Source organism: Schistocerca gregaria, chromosome 6 (genome assembly GCF_023897955.1).
Source record: "Schistocerca gregaria isolate iqSchGreg1 chromosome 6, iqSchGreg1.2, whole genome shotgun sequence".
Lineage (NCBI taxonomy): Eukaryota > Metazoa > Arthropoda > Insecta > Orthoptera > Acrididae > Schistocerca > Schistocerca gregaria.
Window position 1 is genome coordinate 243994962 of NC_064925.1, and position 27107 is coordinate 244022068.

Genomic DNA, 27107 nt, shown 5'->3' on the forward strand with positions numbered 1-27107 from the left:
TCATGTGGACCACAGCAACCAGCTATCAGGCTACAACCCTTCTGAGAGGAAACAAATAAAGTGGTCGAAAAGTTTTTTTCCTTTCATCTTTTCATGATAATGGTTGTAAATTCATATTTTTTATACAAAAAGTTGAGGCCTCCTAATAAACATCTTGCTGAGTTCATTCTTGAATTGGCAGAGGTACTGCTGAACGAAGGTGGCTTTGTTGAATCAAATTCTACCTAAAACATGAGGCAAGATCTGGCTAAGTGGCAAGGAGAGATATCAGATAATATTAAGAAGAAAGTGATGGAGGACTTAGTTTTCGAGAATGATTTGAAATTTTTCACACTAAACCACATTTTCAGTACAGAAAACAAAATTTTCAAGCAGTTTTATTTTTAGACCAAAAAATTCTAATCTTTTCTACATTTAGGAAATTAAAGATGAAAACAATTATGTTGTTTTTCTGAAATAAACACATTTTCCTTTTAACATAGAAAAATTGTCACTGATGTAAGTCTGTGTTTCTTTGCAGCATTTCATACAAAAAAGATCCACCTTTCAAATGTAGTAAATTGATCTAAGTTCTATGCAGTAGAACCTGCTACATAAAATTCAGAACAACAGAAAATACACAGTAGCAACAAAATGAATTACACCCTAGCGGCCAAGTCCTCAACATGTTAATAGTTTCCACAACAAAACTCTGTCTCAAAATCTTGCAGGAAACTCAAAGATATTCTGGTTTTATGTAAAGTACACTAGCAACAAGACACAATCACTACCTTCATTGTGAGAAACCAATAGTAATGTTACTGATGACAGTGCCACTAAACCAGAGTTATTAAACACAGTTTTCCAGATTCCTTCACCAAAGGAAATGAAGTAAAGATTCCAGCATTTCAATCAAGAACAACCGATATGAATAACTTAAACATAGATATCCTCAATGTATCAAAGCAGGTTGGATCACTGAATAAAAACAAGGTCTCCGGTCCAGAAAAAAGTTGGTTTCTTTCCGAATACGCAGATACAATACCTCCATACTTAACAGTCATATACAACTGCTCACTCAACAAAAGATACATACCTAAAAACTGGAACATTGCACAGGTCCCACCATTGACAAATAGCCACCACGGATTCAGAAAATATCGTTCTTGTGAAACACAACTAGATCTTTATTTGCATGAAGTAATGAGATCTACTGACAAGGAATGTCAAATTGAGCCCATATTTTTAAATTTCCTGAAGGTTTTTGCCAAAGTTCCTCACAAGCAACATCTAATGAAATTGTGTGCCTATGATGATACTGTCATTTACTATCTAGTTAAGTCATCAGAAGATCAAAACTAATTGTAAAATGACTTAGACATATTATCTGCATGTTGCAAAAAGTGACAGCTGTCTCTGAATAAGAAAAAGTGTGACGTCCTCCAAATGAGTACAAAAAGAAATCCATTTAATTTTCGTTACACAATAAATTACACAAATTAAAATTCAACAAAATACCTAGGAATTACAACTACAAAAAACTTAAATTTTAAATTTTAGCAATCACAAAGATAATGTTGTGGACAAGGTAAATCAAAGACTACATTTTATTAATAGAACATTTAGAAGACACAACATGTCTATTAAAGAGACTGACAACACTACGTCCATCCTCTGATAGAGTACTGCTTTGCAGTGTGGGATCCTTACCAGATAAGATTGATGGAGGGCATTGAAAAAGTCTAAACAAGTGCAGCTTGTTTTGCATATCGTGAAATAGGGACGATTGTAACATGGATATGATAAGCAAATTGAGGTGGAAATCATTAAAACCAAGACTTTTTCATTTTGGTGAGGTTTTTTTATGCAATTTCAATCATCAACTATCTCCTCCAAATGCAAAAACCTGCAGAAGAAGTAAAGGTCATCATAATAAAGTAAGAAAAATCAGAACTCGTACAGAAAGATTTAAGTGTTCATTTTTCCTGCAATCTGTTGGAAAGTGAAACGGTACAGAAATAGTCTGAAGGTGGTTCAGTGAACCCTCTGTCAGGCATGTAATTATGAAATGCAGAGTAATGATGCAGATATAGGTACATATGGTTGACTGATTGATTAATTAATAAGACACACCAGCCACAAGTTAAAATCTCTGCACAAACTGGGAAAAGGCTCTAGTATCACAGAAAAATTTAACAATTTACTTATAAGCATTTCATTATCATCTAAAATTAAAGTCAGGCCAAAGTTTTCATCTTGTCAACATATAATATACTGGAATTTAAAACATGCACTGTGATTGCTACCCCAATTTATATGTATTCATTTGGGTCTTCTTGTTGGACAGAATAAATTTTCTTCAATGGCTAGTGGTGACCACTTTGTCCCTGCTATGGTGCTGGAAAGATGGGTTCAATGGTCAAATTGTTGGCTTCACTGACTACAACTTCTTGTTAGCCACTTCCTTCCATTGTGTTTCACAGCGACACTGTGTTACATAGGATACAACATTCCGTAAGAGGACATAGCAATGAGTACCAGAATTCCCCTGCCAGGAGTTATGGGTGGGTGTTTATCACCTTGCACTTACCATCACCAAGTTTAGTCTTGGATTAACAGTCATCCAGGCCGGTTATTTACTTCATCTGTGGTTAAGAACTCAAATGTTAGTTGCATCAAGTTCCTTCACTTATTTTTTTGTTCATGCAGAAAAGACAGTTGTTGCTGAACAAACACTGTATGGAATCTGTTGCTATAGTGCAGATTCTGGTGTAGACTATTTTACATGCATGTCAAACCACGTGTAGCTGGCTGCTGCATAATAAATGATGGCTCACCAGCCTCAGCACAAAGACTAGGTACAGGATGGTTTTGGTAAGCCCTGGTGGAAAGTCTAATGGCCGCATGGTGGGTAACATTTAAACTATTTATATGGGAGTGTCTAAGAGATCTGTATACTATGCAACCATATTCACATTATGACATAATTAATTTACTAGAAAAAGTGGGTATACTGGTTCAACTGAAATCTCAGTTCTTGCCACGGAGACTTTTAAAATGCCAAGCACCTACAGACACTACATTTAAAATTACACAGGCGAGGCAGTCTTTCCACAAATAACATCCCAGAACCTCACCAAGGATTTAAAATTTGAAACATCCATCATCTGAAGTGCTGGTAAACTAAAAAGAATGACAACAATCTGAATATATACTATTCAGTTTCTTTCTTTCTTTCTTCCTCCTCCTACAGAACATTTAAAACAAACTGATATTAGCCCAGTTTTTCAATATTTTAAGAGTCAGTAATTCAGAAGAATAATGGATGAGACAGAAGAAAGAAATGAACACAGAAGAGTTTTCCTCAAACAGTGAATACTGGAGAGAGTATTGGCCACAGCCTGTCATGAGCTCAATGGCAGAAGCACCACTTAGCAATAAAGGGCTTTAACAATATGGGGAAATGCCCATGAAATCTTTATTTGTGTAGAGGGCATGTGACACATCTGAAAATGGTATAATACACTTTCTCCACATTGAAGAAGGTCCGAATAAAGTATTACTTGCATAAAAAAAGGTCTCATGTCACTCCTCCTCAGTGGCTGAGACAATCAATAAAGCAAAATGGCTCTGGCAATTACATAAACGTGACAAAATTAAAGTCATGATCTATTTAAAAAATTTGCAGTTATCATAAGCTACAATAGCAGTACTTACAGCATCAAGTTAAGTATAACTGGTATTTTTAATTGGCGAAGTTTTACTGCTCTGTATACGGCCATGGAAACTTTTCCTGGTATAGTCGCATCCAAGTTACGGTCATCCCGTTCATTGAAAGTTTGTCCAAATTCAATATATACTTTCCTGTGTAGTATAAAGAAACAGCAAATGTAATTATTTTTAGAAACTGCTAGAAGTTATTTTAGTTCATACACTCAGAATCACATAATAATATGTCAACTTTAGGCTAGAGAGTGAATATACGTGCAACTGAATGTTGATGCACATTATATTGTCACATGCAAGTATTTGAGAGATGATATTGAAGTCTGTATTTGATGTAATTTCCCATATTTATTAAATAAAATTCTGACTATAGCTTCCTGGAACCAAATAAAGCTGCTGTAATCTCTTGCAGTATTCATTTACTTATTTCTAATGTGCTATATTTTATTGTTTGCATTCCGTGAAGGCCAACATGTGACTGGCAATTATAGGTAATACTTTTTACTTCATGGAAAACTATCTAAAATGTAAAGCTTCCAATGGCATTCATAGCTCATTACTGTTAGCCAAATCAGTTGGAGTTTTTGACATTTTGTGCATTGTACCAAAGAATCTGAACATATGAAATACAATTTCACTTAGATACATAACTGACACAACCTTTTGTAAGCAGCCTTTCCTTCCACCCATACACGCACAGACAACTATCAACTATTTCATTGCAGAGATGGTCTTCCCAACATCTACATCCACAAACATACTCTGCAGGCCACTGTATGGCGCGTGGTGGAGGGTACCCTGTACCACTATTAGTCATAACTTAAATAGACAGAAGCCATGATCAGTTGATGTTAAATAGTTTCCTTACTTTTACAACAATCCCAGCACATCTGTAAATAATATGGTCAATCTTTGTTTGTCAATCACTAATTCCTTGATTTGAAAAATTTAACAGCAGGAGGTTGCTCACAAAGTCCTTATTCGACCATTTCCTGAGTATTGTTTGTTGGTTTGTCTGTCTCAGGCTTGTATTGGGTTAGATGAACTGAAGATAGAGAAAAGATTTAAAGAGGAGCTGCAATGTTCATCAAATGTTCATTCAGTCGGCATGAGCATGTCAAATACACTCAACAAAATGCAGTGCGCGCCACTATGAAATCTGTTGTGCACTATGGAACACCTTAGTCACAAAATTCTGAGGGTCCACTTTCCAAGAGACTATAGAAACTTTCTGTTCGATTTGACATACATCTCGTGTGATGACAACAATGCTAAAATTACAGAATTTTTTATTCTTAGGGAGTGATAGCAACAGTCTCTTTTCCCACGCACCCACCACAAACAGCAAATGTACAAGGGAAGGGAAGGTATAACACAGGTAGCTGTATACCCTTTGCCACATACACTATGTGATCAAAAGTATCTGGGCACCTGGCTGAAAACGACTTACAAGTCTGTGGTGCCCTCCATCGGTAATGCTGGAATTCAGTATTGTGTTGGCCCACCCTTAGCCTTGATGACAGCTTCCTTTCTTGCAGGCATATGTTCAATCAGGTGCTGGAAGGTTTCTTGGGGAATAGCAGACCATTCTTCAAGGAGTGCTTTGGTGACGAGAGGTATTGCAGTCAGTCAGTGAGGCCTGGTATGATGCGTCCGAAAACACCCCAAAGGTGTTCTATAGGATTCAGGTCAGTGTTCTGTGCAGGCCAGTCCATTACAGGGATGTTACTGTCGTGTAACCACTCCACCACAGATCATGCATTATGAACAGGTGCTCAATCGTGTTGAAAGATGCAATCACCATCCCCAAATTGCTCTCCAACAATGGGAAGGAAGAAGGCGCTTAAAACATAAATTTACACCTGTGGTGTGATAGTGTCATGCAAAACAACAAGGTGTACAAGCTCCCTCCATGAAAAACATGACCACACCATAACACCACCGCCTCCGAATTTTACTGTTGGCAGTACATGTGCTCGGCAGATGACGTTCACCAGGCATTATTCGCCATACCCACACCCTACCTTCGGATCGCCACATTGTGTACCATGATTCGTCACTCCACACAATGTTTTTCCACTGTTCAATCATCCCATGTTTATGCTCCTTACACCAAGCGAGGCGTCGTTTGGCATTTACCCACGTGATATGTGGCTTACCAGCAGTCGCTCAACCATAAAATCAAAGTTTTCTCACCTCCAACCTAACTGTCATAGTACTTGCAGTGGATCCTGATGCAGTTTGGAATTCCTGTGTGACGGTCTGGATAGATGTCTGCCTATTACACATTACGACCCTCTTCAACTGTCAGTGTCTCTGTCAGTCAACAGGCAAGGTCGGCCTGTACACTTTCGTGCTGTATGTGTTCGTTCACGTTTCCACTTCACTGTCACATCAGAAACAGTGGACCTAGGGATGTTTAGGAGTGTGGAAATCTTGTGTACAGACATATGATGCAAGTGACACCCAATCACCTGCCCACATTCGATGTCTGTGAGTGCCCCATTCTGCTCTCTCACAATGTCTAATGACTACTGAGGTCGCTGAAACGGAGTACATGGCAGTAGGTGGAAGCACAATGCACCTAATATGAAAAATGCATGTTTTGGGGGGTGTCCGGTTACTTTTGATCATATAGTGTACATATGATAGCTTGCAGAGTATAGATGTAGAAATAGGTTATTATTAAGTCTCGTTTTCAATTATAAATAAGTCTTGTTTTCAACACATACAAATTGATACGAGTCTAAAAAGCTTCACATGTGGACTTGCCATTGCACAAATGATTCCTCCATGGGCTGAATAGTTATAAGCATGTAGTTGCTTTTTTACTAACTGTCCATTTACTATTAATTCAAGATCTGCATTATCCTCTGAAAGCCACAGTACCTAATACTAACCACATGCACACAAATGAACTCTATAAAGTAGACCCCCTGTGCAACTCTGTTATCAGTGAATGAAACAGTGAACAGGAAACCATCCACGGATACCATAAATAGTAAAATTCAACGCTCAAAATGGTACACCATGTCGATATCAGTAGCCTCAGACTAATACTTGTACATGGAGTGAAGTTTTTAGACACGTGCAGGAATATTAATAAAAGCAGTAAGAGCCATGTGCAAAATAAAATGAGAACGTGATTTAATAGTAGAAAGTGGCGAAAATTACACACACATAGAAATAAATAACAGCACATTTCAGATTTTTTTCAGACGTATAAATCTCAGTGGTAGAATTAACCCAAACTCACTTGAGAAATTACACGATCTTCAACCAAACTATAATTATAACTGAATAACAGGTCATCAATTAATTAAACAGATAATATTCTTCTATTGTCAACAGAACTGAGGCATCAACCAACAATTTATAACAATTTGCATTTAAATGATTTGGCACATGTTGCTAAAAGACGTGCTGTATCAACCGTAAATAATTAGCACTCTCAAAATACAATTTCAACTTAAGGAAAGTGGCATCATACACATTTAAGGAATGGAAGTTATTCATTAGAACAACACTGGATCAAATACGTTGACCTAAAAGAAGATTACATTACAAATTGCATTTTTTATTAATAACATGGCCACTCACTGCCAGGCTGATGTTTTTACATCTTGTTCTTGAACAATAGAGGTTTCAAGATATAAAGCTTCTTCCTTGGTGGCCTTTCATTCATTATTTGACCTCTGCATTGTTCAGCACTTTACGAATACTGATTATTTTTCACTGAAACAGTTCCAGTTGCTGCAGTTACATACGGCCATGCCTCAATCTTGACCACACATTATTACACTTGTAATGGCGCTACTTTTGTTTCTTTCCCAGTAACTAATAACTGTTACATGAAGACTTTTCATTATTTTTGTTATTTACATCTAAACATTTTGTACATTCACTGATTGCCTCAAAATAGTTACATTAAAATGTCACAGTGATTGGAATACAAATAGTGTGTACTGGATCAGATAGTAAGTAGAAAGGAATGAACATGACTATGAGAAGACAATTTGTGAAATGGGAGAGGGAAACTGCTCAGCAAACAAAGATGCAGAGAGATGTGGACACACATACAGAGAGGTACAGAAAGGAAATACCAAAAATATCTATGAGGAAGTAGGACCAGTGGGAAGAATGTCATAAATGTGAAACAAAGGAAACAGCAACATAAATGAAACAGGAGTGACTGGAGTCTCACAAACTGTACACTCTCTTCCATCTGCACAAGTGATACCCTGCTAGGTAACCAAGTGCCACTGGATGTTACTCAAACTTTACAACAGATCTCTTCTTGACTAGTTTGTCAACATTTCTTATTACACATCAGAATATCATAATCATTCCAAGGCAAAAAAGAATGGCACATGTCTGAGTCCTACAGTTCTTTCAAGTTGGGATGAATAACATACCTTAGCTAAAACTTGGATTATGTCTTGTACTGCTAAGTGTCATTTGTTGCTTGTAACGCATCTCTGAGGCAATAGGAGCACCTTACTGTCTCCACTATCACAATCACTGCATTTTATGTCAATAAATAAATTAAATTTTTAGCTTTCCCATCACATAAGGTACAAACACAAATGACTAGACTTCTATGTGAAACAAAAGAATTCATAAATAATACGGTTCTAAACACAACCTTACTCTTGTTATTAATCTCTTCATTAAAATTCTTTAAAAGTGATGAATTCACAGAAATATTATCTTACTCACGTCGACCCATCAAAAGACACCTTCATGTCCTTTGCACATGTTTTCAGTGCTTCTTTGATGCTTCGTACATACAAAATGCCAGGTTGATTCATGGGCATGCCTTGAAGAAAAACTGAATTGTAGGGATTGTGTCCAGCCAACTCTTTAACAGCTTCACGTTCATCTACTTGTCCCCCTTGGGCACTGCGCACAAAGTAGTTGGGATAGAACGCTCCAGCCATGACTATCTACAGTAAGAGGAAAGAACAATGAATGACTCCCAAAACTATCACAGCAGTATAAATTATTAGGAAAGCTCTGGCAGAATGTTATTAATTTAGGAATAAAGGAGGCCACTCACTGAATAGCAAAAATGTTGAGTTGTTGAGTGGCACACACACATTTGTGCCCCTACATTGTGCTTGTGCTGCCAGCTGCACACAATGTACAGGGAGAGAGGAGGGGGAGGGGGCGGGGGCGTGGGGGAACAGCTCGACAAAGGATATATTCTCATAGCTAACAAGTTTTCTCTCTCTCTCTCTCTCTCTCTCTCTCTCTCTCTCTCTCTCTCTCTCTCTCTCTCTCTCTCTCTCATGTGTGCCAGCCGAAGACTTACGCTACCGCTATTTGGAGTGTGGTCTCCTTTACTCCTATATTATTTCTACAAATTACCACAGCACTGTCCTAGAAATATACTTCTAATCAAATTCACAAAACTTTGCGTAACAATTTGGTTAACATTCACAGTAAGAAACAAATGAATAATTAGATAAAAACTCTGTGTGTGGTGCAGATAAAAGGGGAGACACACATCAAAGTACACTGCTACCCATTAAAATTGCAACAACTGGAAAAATATCAAGTAAAATGTTGCTCATCAAACAATGAAAACTACGCTTTGGAATATCAGTAACAAACTCACCATAAATATGACACACTCAATTGCAGATATGCATAATGAAAAGAGAGTGTTACAATCTAGCTTTTGGCCAAAGCCTTCTTCAGAAAAGCGCGCACACGTGCACACACCTTGTGCAAATGAATGTGTGCATATGTTTTCTTCTCTGAAGAAGGCTTTGGCCAAAAGCTTAATCTTAATAATCTTTTTGTTGTGCACGTCAGCAAATTACAGTTGCTACAGTGAGTAGCAATCTACTCTTTTCCTTATGTTGTTAAAATTTTGCTTGTCATGTATATATATTATCTACATATACATCTATATGACTACTCTGCAATTCACACTTAACTGCAAGGCAGTGGGTTCTTTGAGTCACCTTCAGACTATTTCTCTACTGTTCCAATCTCTGAAGTGTGTGGGACAAATAACTCAAATCTTTCTATACTGGCTCTGATATCTCGTATTTTATTATGATGACCACTTCTCTATACCTAGGATGGAAACCGTAAAATGTTTTCACATTCAGAGGAGAAATTTGGTGATTGATATTGCTTGCAAAGAACTTGTCAAAATAAAAAATGCCCAACTCACTTACCATATCTGCGACACTCCCTCCTACATTTCCCACTAATACAAAATGCGCTTTCCTTCTTTGTACTTTTACACTGTCATCATCATCATTCTCCCCCCCCCCCCCCCCCCATAAATTCTGTCTGATAAAGATCCCATACTTCACAGCAGTACTCTAGCAGAAGATGGACAAGCACAGTGTATGCAGTCTCTTTACCAGACCTATTGTGCCTTCTAAGTGTTCTGCCAACAAAACACAGTCTTTGATCTGCCTTCCCCCAACATTAGCTATGTGATCATTCCAACTGAAGTTATTTGTAATTCCTGGGTATTTAGTTGGATTGACAGCCTCAAAAATTGAGTGATTTATCATGTAACTGAAATTTAATGGATTTCTTTTTGTGCTACGCGGATGTCCTCACTCTTTTCCTCATTCAAGAAACAACTACACATGCACCATACAGATATCACATCTAAGACATTTTGCAATTGGTTTTTGAACTTCTAATGACTTTACAAGAATAAGTAACAGAAACATCTATAAACACTCTAAGACAGCTGCTCAGATTTTCTCCCAAAAACTTTATATAGATTAGGAACGGTAGATGTCCTATAACTTTTCCTTGGAGAACGCAATATATTGCTTCTGTTTTACTCCATGATTTTCTGCTGGTTACTACATGCTGTGATCTTTCCAACAGGAAAACATGAATGCAGTTGCACAACTAAAGTGATGCTCTATAGGCATGTAATTTAATTAGAAGTGTGTTGTGAGGAATGGGGTCAAACACCTTCCGGAAATCTAAAAGTATGGAATCAAGTTAAGCTCCCCTGTCGATAGCCACCCAACTCACTTATCATATCCACAACACTCTTTCCCCTATGCAAGTTAGTTGTGTTCTACAAGAATGATTTCTGAAACCATACTGATTAAGTGTGAATAGATCAAAGTACCTTCAAAGTTAATTCATTATGTTTGAACACAGAATATATTCCAAAATTTTACAGCAAACTGATATGGGTATATAATTCACCGGATTATTCCGTATCCTCTCCATAGAACTAGTGGGACCTGTACAACTTTCCATTCATTTAGTATGAATCTTTTAGTATGCAAGCAATTGTATATGATTGTCAAGTACATGGCTATTGTATCAGTACACTCCAAAAAGGAACTAAACTGGACTGGAAGACTTCCCTTTATTAATTGATTTAAGCTGCTTCACTACACTAGTGATATTTACTTATGAGTGAGCTGTTCTTGACAGAATTCTGGAACATTTACTTCGTCTTCTTGGGCATAGGAATTTCAGGAAACTGTGTGTAACAATTCTGCTTTAATGATTCTGCCTTTGATAACATTACTATTGGTATCATGCAATTAGAGCAGAATTACTTTGGATTTTCTGTTACATTTCAACACACAGTTTGTTGTGGAAGCTATTAAAAGAATCTCACATTGAAGTCCACATTAGGTTTCAAGCGTTAGTACAACATGAATCTTGGAGATTTCATGTTCCTTTAAATTTTCCATGCTTTTTTTGTCACTTCCGCAAGGTAGGAAGAATACTAGATACAATTACAAGAAGCAATCAAATGAAAAATAGACTATATGATGAGCAGGGCATGGATGTTGGTAATGCAGATAAATGTGTGTACAGAAGTGTCCTGTATTGGGAACCATGTGCCATCTGCATGTTCAACGTGCTCGATGTGAGGTCGGAAAGTTGTGTGCGCATCTAAATTCACTATGGATGCCGAGAAAGAGGAAAAGCAAGGTATACTAAGGTTCTTAACTTGGAAGAAGTGACAGGAAGTGAAATTCATTCCCCAATATCTGCTATGTGTGGCAAACACAGTATACCATGTGCATGTGTTTGCATGGAATAAACGATTTCGAGGTCATATTTAATTGAAAGTTAGCAGTCGGCCAGAACAGGCTCAGTGTGTCATTACCCCTTCTGTGGTGAATGCTGCCACCAGAAATGACCAATGTTGGATGGTGGAAGTCATTCAGCTCATCTTGGGTATCAATCAAAGTACTACTCACACCATCACGACAGAGCAACTAAAGTTCTGGAAAACTTTGGACATGGGTTCCCCAAACGTGACAGAGGAGCAGAAGTGGGACAGAATCTCTCAGCACTGCAGCATCTGGAATGGTATCATGATGAAGAATATCATCTCCTCCCCGTGTTGTCATGGGAGATGAAACATGGCGTCATCATTTTGAGCTGGAGAGCAGGTGCCAGAGCCAAAATTGGAAGCACATGTATTCAACACCCCCCCCCCCCCCCACACACACACACACTGAAAAAACCCAAAGTTGTGCATGCCAGCTCCAGGAAAATCATGATGATCTTTTCTTTGATTGCAGGGCCTGCTGCTCATTGACTTTCTGGAGTACAGCACCACAATTAATGCACAGGGGTATATGGACACTTCACAAAAACTAAAATTTACCATCAAGTCCAAACACCATAAATATTAATAGAGGGTATCATTCCATCGCAGGATAATGCCTACCCACATGTTGCCAAGGTTATTTCAACTTGGCTGGAGAAGTTTCACAGGGAAGCCGTTACACATCCTCCATACAGTCCCAATTTCTCCCTATGAGACTTATTCATTTTTGGAGCCATGATGAAGATACACATTCATGGCCTTTGATTTGCTTCAGACGAAGAGGTGTATGCCTGGGTACTATCACAGTTCCGTACACAGCCACTAATGTTTTTCTATGAAGGCACTCATTGTCCCTTCAGTAAATGATTTGGGTTATATAAGGTATGCAGTTCAAAGAGCTGCCACTCTGACATCAACAGTGGCTCTAACACAACTGGGCACTGACCAAATGGAGCTTGGATGACAGATACACAAACATCAATACTTAAGTTGATCAACTGCAGTAGCTGGTGAGTGATGGTATGTAAATGTCTTAGTACAAATACCGAATGTTTCCAGAGGGTAAAAGATGTGGACAACACGATGCAAAGAACAACAATTAAACATCCTGACATAATGTCATGGAGACCTTGAAGATTGGATATAGCCACCAGCCTTATTAGCATATCCTACACAGTACCTCACAGCTCTGTAAAGTTGTGATGAAACAACCCCCCCCCCCCCCCCCTCCCGCCCCGCCCGCCCGCTCAGGAGTTTCAAACAAAGAATAATACACAATTTTTATACAGTGTATTTTAAGTAGTGTGTGGTCATCTGCATAACACGCATCTATTGCAATGCTAGATAAATTGTCCCAGGTCAAGTCCCATAGCAAACGAGCCCTAACTTCCTTAAGAGAAAAGTGTCTATTTTTAACTGATTCAAATTGTTGTGTGTTTAAAATGATTTATTAGCAGGCTGAGATTGGCCCTGTATCCCATAAAATTCAAGGTTTGGAAGAAGAATGTTAAAAAGAAAATGGATGTTTTAGTTAAATCACATACCGCAAGAGATATCATTCACTTATTTTAACTAAAGGTGGCAGTATAGTAGTAATAGTAGTAGTATTCATTTTGACCCAGCTAGAAACCAGACTGATTGCAGATGAGGAACTTATTCTTTACAAAATACTTGCATAACTCCAGTGTGCTGGGTAATGCAGGACAGCAACTCATTTTAGATTGTGATGCCATTTTGACAAGCATCATAACATTGACATGATACAACAGCCACTTAAAACTGAAGTTGCAGATCAATTGGATCACAGCAAAAAGCATTATTGGGTAAAAGTGTGGCCTACCTCATGTGTATAGCCTCCTGTGGCTGGATGAAACAATATCCCACTGATGTCAGTAAACTGATAATGGCTGAATTTATGGACCATAACCCAGGCCTAAGACTACCTTACATCATATGACACAAATGGTTCAAAGTCCTTGAGGGACATGAAACAAACTCTCTTTGCACGCAAGATGACCGATGTTCTAAAAGACATCAAAGAGCACTGGCAGAGCAAACGACAACGAAAGTAGATTGATACCCATCTTGTCATAAATATTCACCTCAGCAAGGCAAGTTTACAGCAACAATAAATTCATGAGCCTGAGAAATTGTTTTGGAAAACAGATGGATTGCACCCTATTTGCCAATAATATCTAAAACATTTCAAGCTCACATTAGCATTGAAATATGCAAAAACACGCAAGTACGTAAACAAGGGCAGTGACCAAGCCACATCTGCTTTAAGAAATGAACAGGACAAAGTCACGAGGTTTCAACTGGATTGATACATACGTTCTTCAGAGGCAGTAAGATGCATTTTGAGCTTCTCCATTCACAAAAGATACCTTGTTACAATTCAATGTCTACCTTGAAGGAGGACAGTAAATATATTTTAACCCTGAAAATACAGGCTGTCCCAAAAATACTATATATTCTTTCACAGCTCATAATACAACACTTTTTTCTCCTCTTTCAGTTGTGGCTGCTCGAATAACGACTTAAGGCAGACTGATCCTTGAGAAAAAGTAGTTCATTCTAAAGTGTTACTGGAAGACTGAGAATGTAAGTAATGTGCGAAGACAATTCAGGATGAAGTTTCAGTGGGATGCAACAAAGTGACTAACAATTATGGCAATCAAATGCAAGCATTAACTTTGGAAACTCTTGGGTCAGTGAAAGGGCTCTATTGTCACCTCAAAATGATCGAGCTGCAAGAATTAACTCAGACATACTAAATTGTGTTGAGGGAGAAAATATAGACTACACAAATATAATTTTAGGAATAAGTTTCTAGATCTCTACTAACATAGTTAAGGTACAAGATGATCCTACCAATAATCTAGTTGAATGTTTAAACCCCTTTAGTGCATCTATCATTCGATTGCAAAAAATTAATTTGAAAAATGGTGTCTTGATTATTCTGTTGCGAAATTTAAGACCGCCAAAACTGTGTAATGAGACGAGACTTAAAGTTACTTCTCTCCTACGTATAATCATACAAGTGGAAATTTTGATTGGTAAATGGTGTAGTTGATTGAGTTTGTATATGCCGAATCTTGCTTATGCCTAACAATTTCCCATTCCGATTTTGACATGGAAAATTCCCAGCGAGCTTATGAAATCCTTGGCAATAAATAAAGCACAAGGCCAGACGTTGCATGTTGTGGGTAAAGACCTTACCATCAGATACTTTTTGCACAGTCAGCTCTAGCATGGCTCTCTCCCACATTAGTGAAGCGAACAAGCTCTTTTGTCATGTCCCCAAACATACTGCTTCAAACGTTGTACACACAGAAGTAAAGGGCAAGACAACGAACCTGTGACACCAAAATCTTACAGACCAATTCATCCTCTGACTGTTCTTGACAAGATATTTGAAAAACTACTATGCAAAAGATTACAATATCATAGACAACAAGGGCTGAGTTTAGAAGAGGCAAGTCAATTGAAGATGCAATTAATGAGGTGCTATTGCTAGTGACAGATACTCATTCTACACATGCTCTAGCACTGATTATCAATTTTAATAGTGCTTTTAATAACCTTCTTCCTTTGGTCACCTTATGGAGTTAGGATGTCCAGAAGTGCTGTACAAATGCCTGAGAGACTATTGCCATGGGAAACATGCAACTTTGATGTACTCAGGAAGTAAAAAAGCGATGACCATAACAAAAAACTGTCCACCATGCTCAGTGCATGGTCCAAGGTTTTGGGATATTGGAATGGAGCCCATACTACTGAAATTACATGACAGTGTTAATGTAAGTAAACTGATAACACCTGCAAATGACATTATTCACTGTAAATGGTGACTCCACAAGAACTATAGAAGATAAAAGTAATGATGTGCTCCATGAACTTGAAAGATGGTGTCAATGTGTCGAATTGTCACTAAAACCTCAACAAAAAAAACCATATATTTCTTGCTGAAAGGGAGCCTAGCAAGAAATTCTCAGATAAAATTAAACAGTGGAACTATTAGAAAAAGTGCAATAACAAGGTATTTGAGGGTTCCTAGAAGATCATCATAACTTTGCACATCATATAAGAGGTATGAAGATAAGGTACAGACATGAGGAACCAAATTATAACCATTGCAAACACGCAGTTCTGACTTCCCTTGTACACAATCAGAACATACCACCAATGTATATTACCATCAGCTGTAGGATACAGTCTACATCTACATCTACATTTATACTCCGCAAGCCACCCAATGGTGTGTGGCGGAGGACACTTTACGTGCCACTGTCATTACCTCCCTTTTCTGTTCCAGTCGCGTATGGTTCGCAGGAAGAACGACTGTCTGAAAGCTTCCGTACACGCTCGAATCTCTCTAATTTTACATTCGTGATCTCCTCGGGAGGTATAAGTAGGGGTAAGCAGTATATTCGATACCTCATCCAGAAATGCACCCTCTCGAAACTTCGCGAGCAAGCTACACCGCGATGCAGAGTGCCTCTCTTGCAGAGTCTGCAACTTGAGTTTGCTAAACCTCTCCGTAACGCTATCACGGTTACCAAATAACCCTGTGACGAAATGTGCCTCTCTTCTTTGGATCTTCTCTATCTCCTCCGTCAACCTGATCTGGTACGGATCCCACACTGATGAGCAATACTCAAGTATAGGTTGAACGAGTGGTTTGTAAGCCACATCCTTTGTTGATGGACTACATTTTCTAAGGACTCTCCCAATGAATCTCAACCTGGTACCCGCCTTACCAACAATTAATTTTAAATGATCATTCCATTTCAAATCATTCCGCACGCATACTCCCAGATATTTTACAGAAGTAACTGCTACCAGTGTTTGTTCCGCTATCATATAATCATACAATAAAGGATCCTTCTTTCTATGTATTCGCAATACATTACATTTGTCTATGTTAAGGGTTAGTTGCCACTCACAACACCAAGTGCCTATCCGCTGCAGATCTTCCTGCATTTCGCTACAATTTTCTAATGCTGCAACTTCTCTATACACTACAGCATCATCCGCGAAAAGCCGCATGGAGCTTCCGACATTATCTACTAGGTCATTTATATATATTGTGAAAAGCATTGGTCCCATAACACTCCCCTGTGACACGCTAGAGGTTACTTTAACATCTGCAGACGGCTCTCCATTGATAACAACATGCTGTGTTCTGTTTGCTGAAAACTCTCCAATCCAGCCACACAGCTGGTCTGATATTCCGTAGGCTCTTACTTTATTTATCAGGCGACAGTGCGAAACTGTATCGAAGTATGTTTGAACTCAGAGATTGCAACTTGTGAAGCAAGCTACATTATTCACAAGAGTTCAACAAGGAGAGCTACTACGATTGTTAGTAATTCCAGGCATATGTGCACTGGTATTAGAAACCACGAAAAGAGAAGCACTTTATCAGTTGAAGAAAGGCAATAAAACCGAAATACAGCAGATACGAGGAACTAAGAGAGTGTGTGTGTGTGTGTGTGTGTGTGTGTGTGTGTGTGTGTGTGTGTGTGTGTGTGTTTGGAGATTATGGGCACTCAGTGCCAAGGTTATCAATTCCCCCATACATATCAAAAGAAATGAATGTGGATAAAACATTTAAAATTGTTGCAACACAGTGTAGAGGAAACCTATAAAATGACACTCATTCACCAATTCCCACCTCACTTGTGTTGACCCATACCATCACTCTACATCAAAGGCCGTAATATGACAGAGAAGGGTGAAAGGTGCTAGACATGGATTTAAAACAGAAGTAAAACCATAGACGAGCTAAACGAAAGTGCAGGGAAATGTGATTGGCTGAGCACTTACAAAAAACAAGAATGAGACAGTTGCCCTCAATTTATTAACAACATCACCTCAAAATTTGTGGAAACAAGTTGGACAAATTACAAATCAGCGCCCAAATGCATAGAAACAGGAACACATGCGGTGAAGGGACGAAAACGGACAGTGAACAAGGAGAACTGCTAAAAGACACAGACCTGATGCAGTTCCAAATCCTCACATACAGAGGCAAAACAAGAGGAGAAGAAACGCACTAAGAAAGGAACGGAAACACAAGGAAAAGAGAACAGAAATTGAAGTGAAACAAGTAGGTAATCGTGACTGGCGGACCTCTTACCTAAAACCTGGGTGAGCCAGTCACCCAGCAGCACATTAAAATCCTCTCGCTAAAATCTGGGGCTACAAATTGTACAGGACACAAAACCTTAAGACCTTAACCACAGTCGTTACGTCGTCTTGTAAAATAGAGGGCAAATCCGGTGGCAAGGAAACCACCGCCCTCTGGTCAGAAAATAAAGGACAGTCAAGTAAAATGTGGTGGACAGTAATATGGGTGCCACAAGCACTGCAGATTGGAGGGTCCTCCCGCCGGAGTAAAAAACTGTGCCCGATGCGGAGGCGAGTGAGGAGAACCTCATCCCGCCTGCATGACTGGTAGGGCGTACGCCATGGCCGCGTGGTGGCCTTGACCAGACGCAGCTTATTTTCACCGACTGCCAGCCACTCCTCTTCCCATTGACGCATAACACGAAAACGCAAAAGGGAGGTAACAGCATGGAGGGGGACGGCACATTCAACAACTTAAGGGAGGGAACATGCATCTTTGGCAGCCACATCCGCCAGTTCGTTTCCCCTAATACCCACGTGCCCTGGCACCCAGCAGAAGGAAATCTCCTTCCCCTGCCGTTGCAGGTGGAGTAGGGCATCACGGATGTTCTGGACGACCGTATCCACTGGGTACAAGTGTTGCATGGTCTGAAGGGCACTCAGGGAGTCAGAACAGATGAGAAACTTAAGACTGGGAACACATCTCATCTGCTCCAATGCCCGCAAGATCACAAACAATTCGGCAACAGCTAGAAGAGAGCATGCAGGGGCAGGCCGCACTGAACTAACTGAGGATCATGACACGCATCCCTAGCTGCTACATCTGCCCTTTTGTTCCCCACAATACCCATGTGCCCTTGTATCCAACAGAAAGACACCACCTTCCACAGCCATTGTAGTTGGAGGAGGGTGTTCTGGATATTCTGGACTACTTTATCTGCTGGGTACCAGTGTTGTAGAGAGTGAAAGGTACTCAGAGAATATGAACAAACAAGGAATTTAGCACATGAAGCACATATCATCTGCTCCAGTGCTCGCAAGATCACATACAGTTCAGCATCAAAGAGAGTAAAATCTTGAAGTTGTTTGACCTTGAGGTCATGATCAGGAAAAACAACAGAGCAATCTACAAAGTCCCGTTGTTTTGATCCATCTGTAAAGACCGCTGCAGAGTTGTGGTGTAATAAAATAAAGAATTAAAAATATAAGGAGGAGCGCAGTAAATCTAAAATTACACTGGGTGTAATAGTAACCATGGTGGCAGGTGATTAAAACTGTCGATCTGGGGTTGGACGTGTTCCACAAGAAGTGATGCCAGCACACACAGATGTTCATGGATGATGGGAGAAAAGGTGGACGAGCAATAGTACGGTATGCAGGTGAATTTGGAGCTGTGAAGAACTTATATGCTCGATATATCATGAGGTGCTGCTGCCAGATGGTGAACGGTAGTTCCCAGCCTCAGCACAGAGACTGAGTACGGGGCTTGTCCTATAAGCAGCTGTGGTTAGCCCCTCATGGTGGATATCATCAATAACCTTCAAGTAAGAAGGCCTTGCTGATTCGTACACTGTGCATCCATAGTCTAGCTGTGAATGCACAAAAGCCCTATAAAACTAAAGCAGACACACCCTGTTCACTCTTCACAACCTGTCACTAAAGCATTTTATAATACTCAGTGCCTTCTGGGTTCTGGCTTTCAGGTCTCCCAGATGTGGTAACCTTAATAGTTTTGAGTCAAAAATGAGACCTAGAAATCTTATTGTGTCTTCAAAACGTAGAATGGTGACTCTCATATGCAAGTCAGGTAAATTAAAAATACAACGAGAACAATTAAAATAAACACACACACACACACACACACACACACACACACACACACACACACACCTTGCAGAAAATTGAAAACCCATCTTTGTAGTCCACTCTTTTAACCTCCTAACTGTAAATTGCAACTGATGAGTCGCTGTTGCAGTACCGGAGGAGGACCAGAAAACAGTGCAATTACTCAGTAATGAAACAAAGCAGCAGGCTCTGCCAGAAATATCAACTCTTAGACAATGTATCTAATAGAGTATTTTAATATAACAGTATGCCATCTTAGGCAATTTATAACACTTGTAAGTAAGCATTACAAATATGGACTGTTATACGGTTATATCACTTGTTATGTTATTGTCTAACTTACTTTCATAAAACACTTGATAATGGCACTCTGAAGTTGAAATCATGATTGTGTAACTGTAAATGTAACACTGTAAATAAACAACAGTCTAATGGCGGTACTGACTTTAAAGAAAAAATAATAAATGTTTACATAACATTTTGAAACCCCTCCACCACCAACCCCATATTGCTTCCTTTCCCACTCCCTTAAATAAATTATATAAAAGGGTAATGTATGTTTGTGTTAATTGTTTGTCAGACTTTTATATTCTTTTGTTAATAATGCTATCAACATAAGTAACCATTAAACATATTCCAGCCTTAGAAGCTCTTTCACTGAAGATAATTATTGTAGTAACAACAGTGATACAATAATATTGCTTCAACAGAAGTTAGGCCAGTTAAGACTTCTACACATAATCAATCCTGACAAATTATTAAAAAACTTTAGTATGAAGGAAGTTATATCCCTTAAGGATTCACGGACAATAATGATAATCCTCAGTGGGTTATATGCAGCAAAGTACTCCCAAACAGCTCTATGGCGTCACCTCAAACACGCCACCTGGAATCTGTTAGTGGCGAGTTTAAAGAAACAAATGTTAAATTCTTCATTTGAAACTGTGACAAGCTCTTCAAATTTAAAATGTTTGTGGCTTGGCTGACACCATGAAAATGGTGAACGAAAAACCAACTGAGGCTTCTTACTTAATTAGCTCTCATGTAGTTGAACACAATGAAGCCTAGTAAGGTGCAGAAAAATTTTTAAATTTTCAGCTACGTTATGTGAAAAATCAGCAAGAGAATTAGCTAAGATTCTACTTTTGAATGATACAGGTCCTCAGTATAGCAGAGATTTAGAACCAATAAAAAGGATGAAATTACTTTTTGTCTCAAGTCATGTAATTAGTCATTACAAAGGGACAAACATTCACATTCCTAGTAGGCAGGTATCATCATGAAAACAGGTTACTGGAGGATCTTTTTAAGTATTATTGCAGTTGAAATATTTGTTCTTCAAAATTCTTTTCTTGAAGAGAAGAAAATAGCATAGATACTTGTGTGATGAAGCTAAGGCTATGAGTCACAAAATTCTTGGGGCTATACAGCTTACTACAAAATCAGCAAAAATTACTCCAGTACCATTGCAAGATCCATATGCAGGTGCTTGCTGCCAAAATAAGAATGCTCTTAATAACATCATCAAAATTATAAATTTCAATAAATCTTAACCACTAAATAATCATTTATTTAAAATACTACATGGAGACATGGCAAGAGTACATACATATGCAGGTCAAATAGTTTCTCAAGGACAGACAATTTCTGAACTGAGGAACAAGACACATTATTTCTTATTAGAACAAAATTTTGGATTGAAAGATCAAGTATTTAATAGAAACTGGCCTATTCAAATTGCCTATTTATGCAATATTTTTACACAGGTCAGTGAACACACAAAATTCTTGTTTCAAGAAAAGACATTATATACATTCACTGGGTCTGTTTGTTTCCTAATGATAAAAAGATATCCAGAAGAGGAATAAGTTGAAATGACACATTTATTGAAGATGTTATTCAGTGTTTAAAGGTCTGAATGAAGCATTCGATCGGTATTTTCCAAATGAAGAGATTAAATATCAAATTGTGGACTAAAAGCCAATTTCCTGCCAATGCACAGCTTTCAATCATGTCTGCAATATACAGGGTGTCCCATTTATCTTGACCACCGTAAATAACTGTTTGTCCAGAAGCAAATTACAAAATGTTTCAAGCAAATCTTCCTTCACCGTCAGTGGGACATCAATCAGCATGGCTGCCGTCATTGTATCTTTGTTTCTTATAAATATATGAACGGTGGTATGACTTTTTTAAAGGGCACCCTGTATTTTTTATTCCGTAATTCGTGTACCATTCACTGAAACACAATGTTATTAATTACATTACACAACATTCACTTTGAGCCCGGGATCACAAACTCGTCCACTTGCAGGAGTTGTCAGAAAACAAATGAAAACCAAGTAAAAACATAACAAAAAATTGACTTTGGCTCTCCTGTAGCATTGCCCAGGAGTAGAACATTCAAAGCTGCTCAAAGTGGTGACTCTGGACACCTATACATTGGTGCATTCGTTGACTGAAAGAATTATTTACTGCTTCCAGTGTTGCCTGCTGAAGAGAATTACAAGCAAGCACGATAAGTTCCTGCGTGTCCTCTGGAGTTGTTGGAATATTGCGATAGACAACATCTTTAATGCATTCCCAAAGAAAAAAGTCCGGAGAATTTAAACCAGGAGACCTAGCAGGCCAAGTAACTGTTCCTCCTTGACCAATCCATCTGGCAGGATACCTTCGGTTTCAGAACACAATGTGCACACAATGCCTTGTGTGCTAGACATCCATCGTGTTGATACCATATAAGCATTCTGGTTCTTAGAGGCACTTCAACCAGAAGAGGAGGAAGAGTTCGTCTGAGGAAGTTGGCATACGCTGTGCCATTGATGAAATAATGGCCAATAACTGTAGTACCAAGCATCCCACACCAGATGTTAACCCTCCATCGACACTGATGTTCCCTGGTCTAAGCCATCGTGGGTTGTTACTGGATCAATAACACCTATTTCTTGTATTTACCTGTCCTTTGTTTGAGAAGGAACATTCATCTGTAAATAGAACACTGGAGAAGAAGTTCAGGTTGGCTAGGATTTGCTGCTGTGCCCTCTGATAGAACTGTACAAATTCTGGAAATCATTCCCATGCAATTGTCGATGTAGGTGTACATGGTACGGATGGAACCAGTGGTGTGTAAGAATACGACGTACACAGGTCTTAGGAATGCTAATCTCATGTTCAAGCTGTTGTGTGCTCACATGTGGATTCACAGCAACAGAAACAAGAACAGTAACTTCGGCAGCTACGTCTGTGCGAGTGCTGCGATGATTGCGATGCCATGGGTTGAAACTTCCCAATTACTGAAGTATCGCAACAAGATGAGAAAGCATCCATCGGGAAGGTGGGTTCTTGTGAGGACATCACTCTCTGCACAGTTCCGCTGCCTGTGTAGCATTTCGCCTACTTTCAACAAGAACAACAACAAAAGAAACGTTATGTCGATGCAGTTTGTAGGAAGGACAGCCTTTACTGTATGCCTACTCTACACAACAGTATTTAAAAGGACTAAACTACTGTACTAAATGTCCCTATACATAAGAAAACAGTATTGCAATTACTATTCTGCTAACTTACATTCTCCATACATGAGTAGCATTTCTACCTTCTCTTCGTTCGTGTACATTCTTCTCGCGCAACTCTTCAACTGACGATGGATAAAGGAATGATGAGTGTGCATTCTGCTTATGTTTACATTCGTCCTATGTCAACAGCAGCATGTGGATGTGTTCCGTTACCCCGAGTACCTGCACTAAGCGCTGAGAGTGTCAATGTCAATGTTGGGTTATGTAATTAATAACATTGTTTCAGTGAATGTTACACTGTGATACATTTTTGATTAGGTCTTTAGGAGAGGAAACGAATAACCGAATAAAAAATACAGGGTGCCATTTAAAAAAGTCATACCTCTGTTCATATCTTTGTAAAAAACAAAGCTACAATGAAGGCAGCCATGCTGATTGACGGCCCCCTGATGGCTAAAGAATATTTGCTTGAAACATTTTGTAATTTGCATCTGGAAAACAGTTATTTAGGGTGGTCAAGATAAATGGGACAACCTGTATTACAAAACTCATTAAACCTTGTAAAAAGTTTAAATTAGTGTCATTAGTTGGGGCACTTTAAAAGAAAAAATTGTGAATTACAACAAAAAGTCTTGTTGATATTTTTACCGTTTGCATTAATAATATACTAAAGGAAAAAACCCAGAGATTCCATGATAAAAGTGGTAACTAATGAGCATTCCACTTATCAAACAGATTACCAAACAAAAGCTCTATGGAATACAAACAACGATGTAAGAAAATAAAATGGCGAATGTATGAAGGTAGCATAGAGCAATAAATAGGTACACAACAAGATTCTGAGTACTATGATTCACTCTCATAATGATATGGCTGGCACGGATATACAGACAGCATAGGGTTCAAAATCTCATTTATGTGCCGTAGACAATGGTCTGTAGCTCAATGATTTCAAGAGTGGTTTTCTTTCTTCATTAGATGGCAATTACCAGATGTATCTTCATCCCCTACACTTTCACAGATAAAATACACGAGAACTAATATTCTATAAACTAAGGCAGCATTACAAAACTTTACATTATGATTGAAAATAGGGCATCTGAAAATCAAAAGTGACCAAAAAATAAAAGCAGCCAAAAATATTGCAATTCAATTAACTGAAAACATGTATGTACATATCTTAATGTACTATACAACAGGGTACATCTCGGCAGAAACTGAAACAAAAACTTGTAGCGAGGAATAACACCTACCTTCAAAACCAATGAGTATTCAGTCTCCGTCCACCGAACCCTCTCTGGTCCTACCGTTTCTTCAATGTCCATCTGTTTCAATCTTTGTTTGAGATCTGTGACAAGGATGTCCACTTCCTGCATTGCACTAAGCTGAATAAAATAGCGCTTTGACCATGAAAGATCTCCACCACCAGCAGACCGCTTAAAGAAACCACTCACTTTATGATGATGCCAAACCTGTGGAGAGATAAGATGACGGCTTGCTATGAATGATCATATATCACTTGTAATAATGCAGAAAATGACTGTCAACTATTTCAAGCATTACAAACAGTTTTTTCCTTAATAACTGGAAAAAAGCTGAAACTACTATTCTACAATTACACTAACGGGCTATAGTTGCGGATGAAATTAATTTTTTTTTTTTTTAAAGCTGGATGCATTCCAAAAAAGTGACTTGAAAGATTCTGATGTTCTAATATTGTCTAATGCAACATCAGCTGTTATGGTACAATGTCAGCCGTTGTGAGGCTCAAGAGAAAAAAATTGACCACATTCAGTAACTCATTCAAAGTTTCGTGCCTTATTAGATACGAAGTTGGTCAACATTAAATAAAATGAAAACTCCAAAATATTTTCTGTAAATGGAATCCTATAGCTTGCAGCAACTCCTTGGTGATTAACAATGACATTCTTCAATTGAATGCAAAGCTCATTTTGAGGTATGAATTCAAAAGAACCAGTATTAGATTCTTGAGTATCAGACCAAGTACCACAGTACCCTAAGGTAAGAGTGAGAGGATCATACCTCAGATTGGCAATCTAGTGATTCGTCACTGTCTAACCATAGAGAACCAGTTGGAACCCCTTGGCAAGAGCTACTTGTCATCAGGAGAACCCATAAGCAAAATAATCAATGTCAGTTCTGGAAGGTAGTACATTTTGTAGGACTTGGTCGCAAAAACTTGATAATCAGTTAAAACTATTGTGACTGTATTTCTTTTCAGAACAGCCTTGGTTAATACCAAAATAGATTTAATTACTTTTGTCTTAGTTGTTGAGGTGTTAGAAATCCTAGGCCTGGGAGGTGGTATTTTAAATATGAAGTTGTATGCTGTTTCATAAGTCAATTCAATTAACGAATCCATATGTCATGGGAATTTATGAAAGTGTATATAAACAGAATTGCATTTCTGCAAGATACCTAAGTACAAAGAAACTCAGATGAAAAATCTTCCTCAGAGTCAGCAGTATAGCTGAAAATTCTGAAAACAGGGAGACTTTAACCCCAAACACACTTTCATTTCGCTACCCTCCTATAATTTTAAGAAAAAACACTATATTTAGTTATGTATAAAAAAATAGTCACAGCAGTAACTGATGTAGCCATATTCCCTGTTGGCCTGTTCTGGGTTCTTTGGCCAATGATTGTTTTATGATTTTTCTGAAAACGAGAGAGGCTGGCACTATCAAAGCTTCATCCTCCATTGCTGACAAAACATCAGAAAAATCATCAAACAAATGTCAGCCAAGAACCTGAGAGAGAAGCCAATAGGCAGTATGTCAATAAGTGGCTATGAAAGCCTCAAAAATTCTGAATTGATGTAGCATATGAACAATAATCAGTAAAATGTGTAGAATGTTCCAATTTAAAGCAACTTTTGCTCTTTGTATAACTGTGTCTTGGAAACAAATAAATCAATCTCCTAACATATTTTACATATTTCCACTCAGTAATGTCTTACAGAATAATTCCTTCTATAATTCGTCCCTAATAATAAAAAAAAAAGTATTGATTGCACAAAAGTAAGCAACAAGAATAATATGTGCCCAGTCATCTTGCAGGTACCTCTTCAAGCATCTTGCATGTTCCTCTGCCAGAAGATAAATGGCGGAAAGTGAAGGATGGAATACAGTAATATGGAAAAGATAAAATGCTACTCACCACACAAACGAGCATTCAGCAGCAGAAATGCTGCTTGGTATCATGGTTGTAAGATTTGTATGTTATGTTTCTCTGTTTCTCAAACAGTAAGTGAGAGAGAAATTTAGTATTGACACAATTCATGTGAAGTCTACCTGTTGAAACTGTAAAGCACCATCCACCTACGGCATCCACTCCATCAGTAATCCCTTATACCATAAACTAATGATCTCCATGAATCACAGCATAAAAACACATTACTTGGTGATGAAACATTAATGAGGAAAATCCTAAGTTCAACATTGTACCCTCTTTTCAAACACTTGTTTAAGCAACTCAAATGTTAATACAAGGGTGGTTTGAAAAGTTCTCAGAACGGAATAGTAAAAGAGTACTTACATTACTGAAACTTTTTTATTTTTCAATGTAGTCTCCTTGTAGATTAATGCACTTGGTCCAATGATGATCCAGTGCCTTGATCCCATCTCGATAATGAGTCTCCTCCAGGCCTGCAAAATAGTTGCCAACTCCGGGTATCAATTCTTCGTTTGAAAAGAATCTTCACCCCCAAGAAAAATTTTCAGTTTTGGGAAGAGATGGAAGTCTGACGGAGCCATATCAGGTGAATAAGGAGAGTGTGGCAACAATTCATACCTTACTTCGAGTAATTTTGCCAT

The 27107-nt window shown here is 38.4% G+C and overlaps 1 protein-coding gene across 3 annotated transcripts in view; it reads right to left on the bottom strand.

The window, feature by feature from the left end:
- LOC126278125 (probable ATP-dependent RNA helicase spindle-E) overlaps positions 1-27107 on the bottom strand; it is a 224970-nt gene that overhangs the window by 112662 nt on the left and 85201 nt on the right. For all 3 annotated transcript variants that reach the window (XM_049978013.1, XM_049978012.1, XM_049978011.1), the window contains 3 exons: positions 24525-24743; positions 8425-8651; positions 3697-3843 (listed from right to left, as the gene is read on the bottom strand). In XM_049978013.1, coding sequence (XP_049833970.1) covers positions 3697-3843; positions 8425-8651; positions 24525-24743 — 593 coding nt within the window. The remainder of the gene's footprint in view (positions 1-3696; positions 3844-8424; positions 8652-24524; positions 24744-27107) is intronic.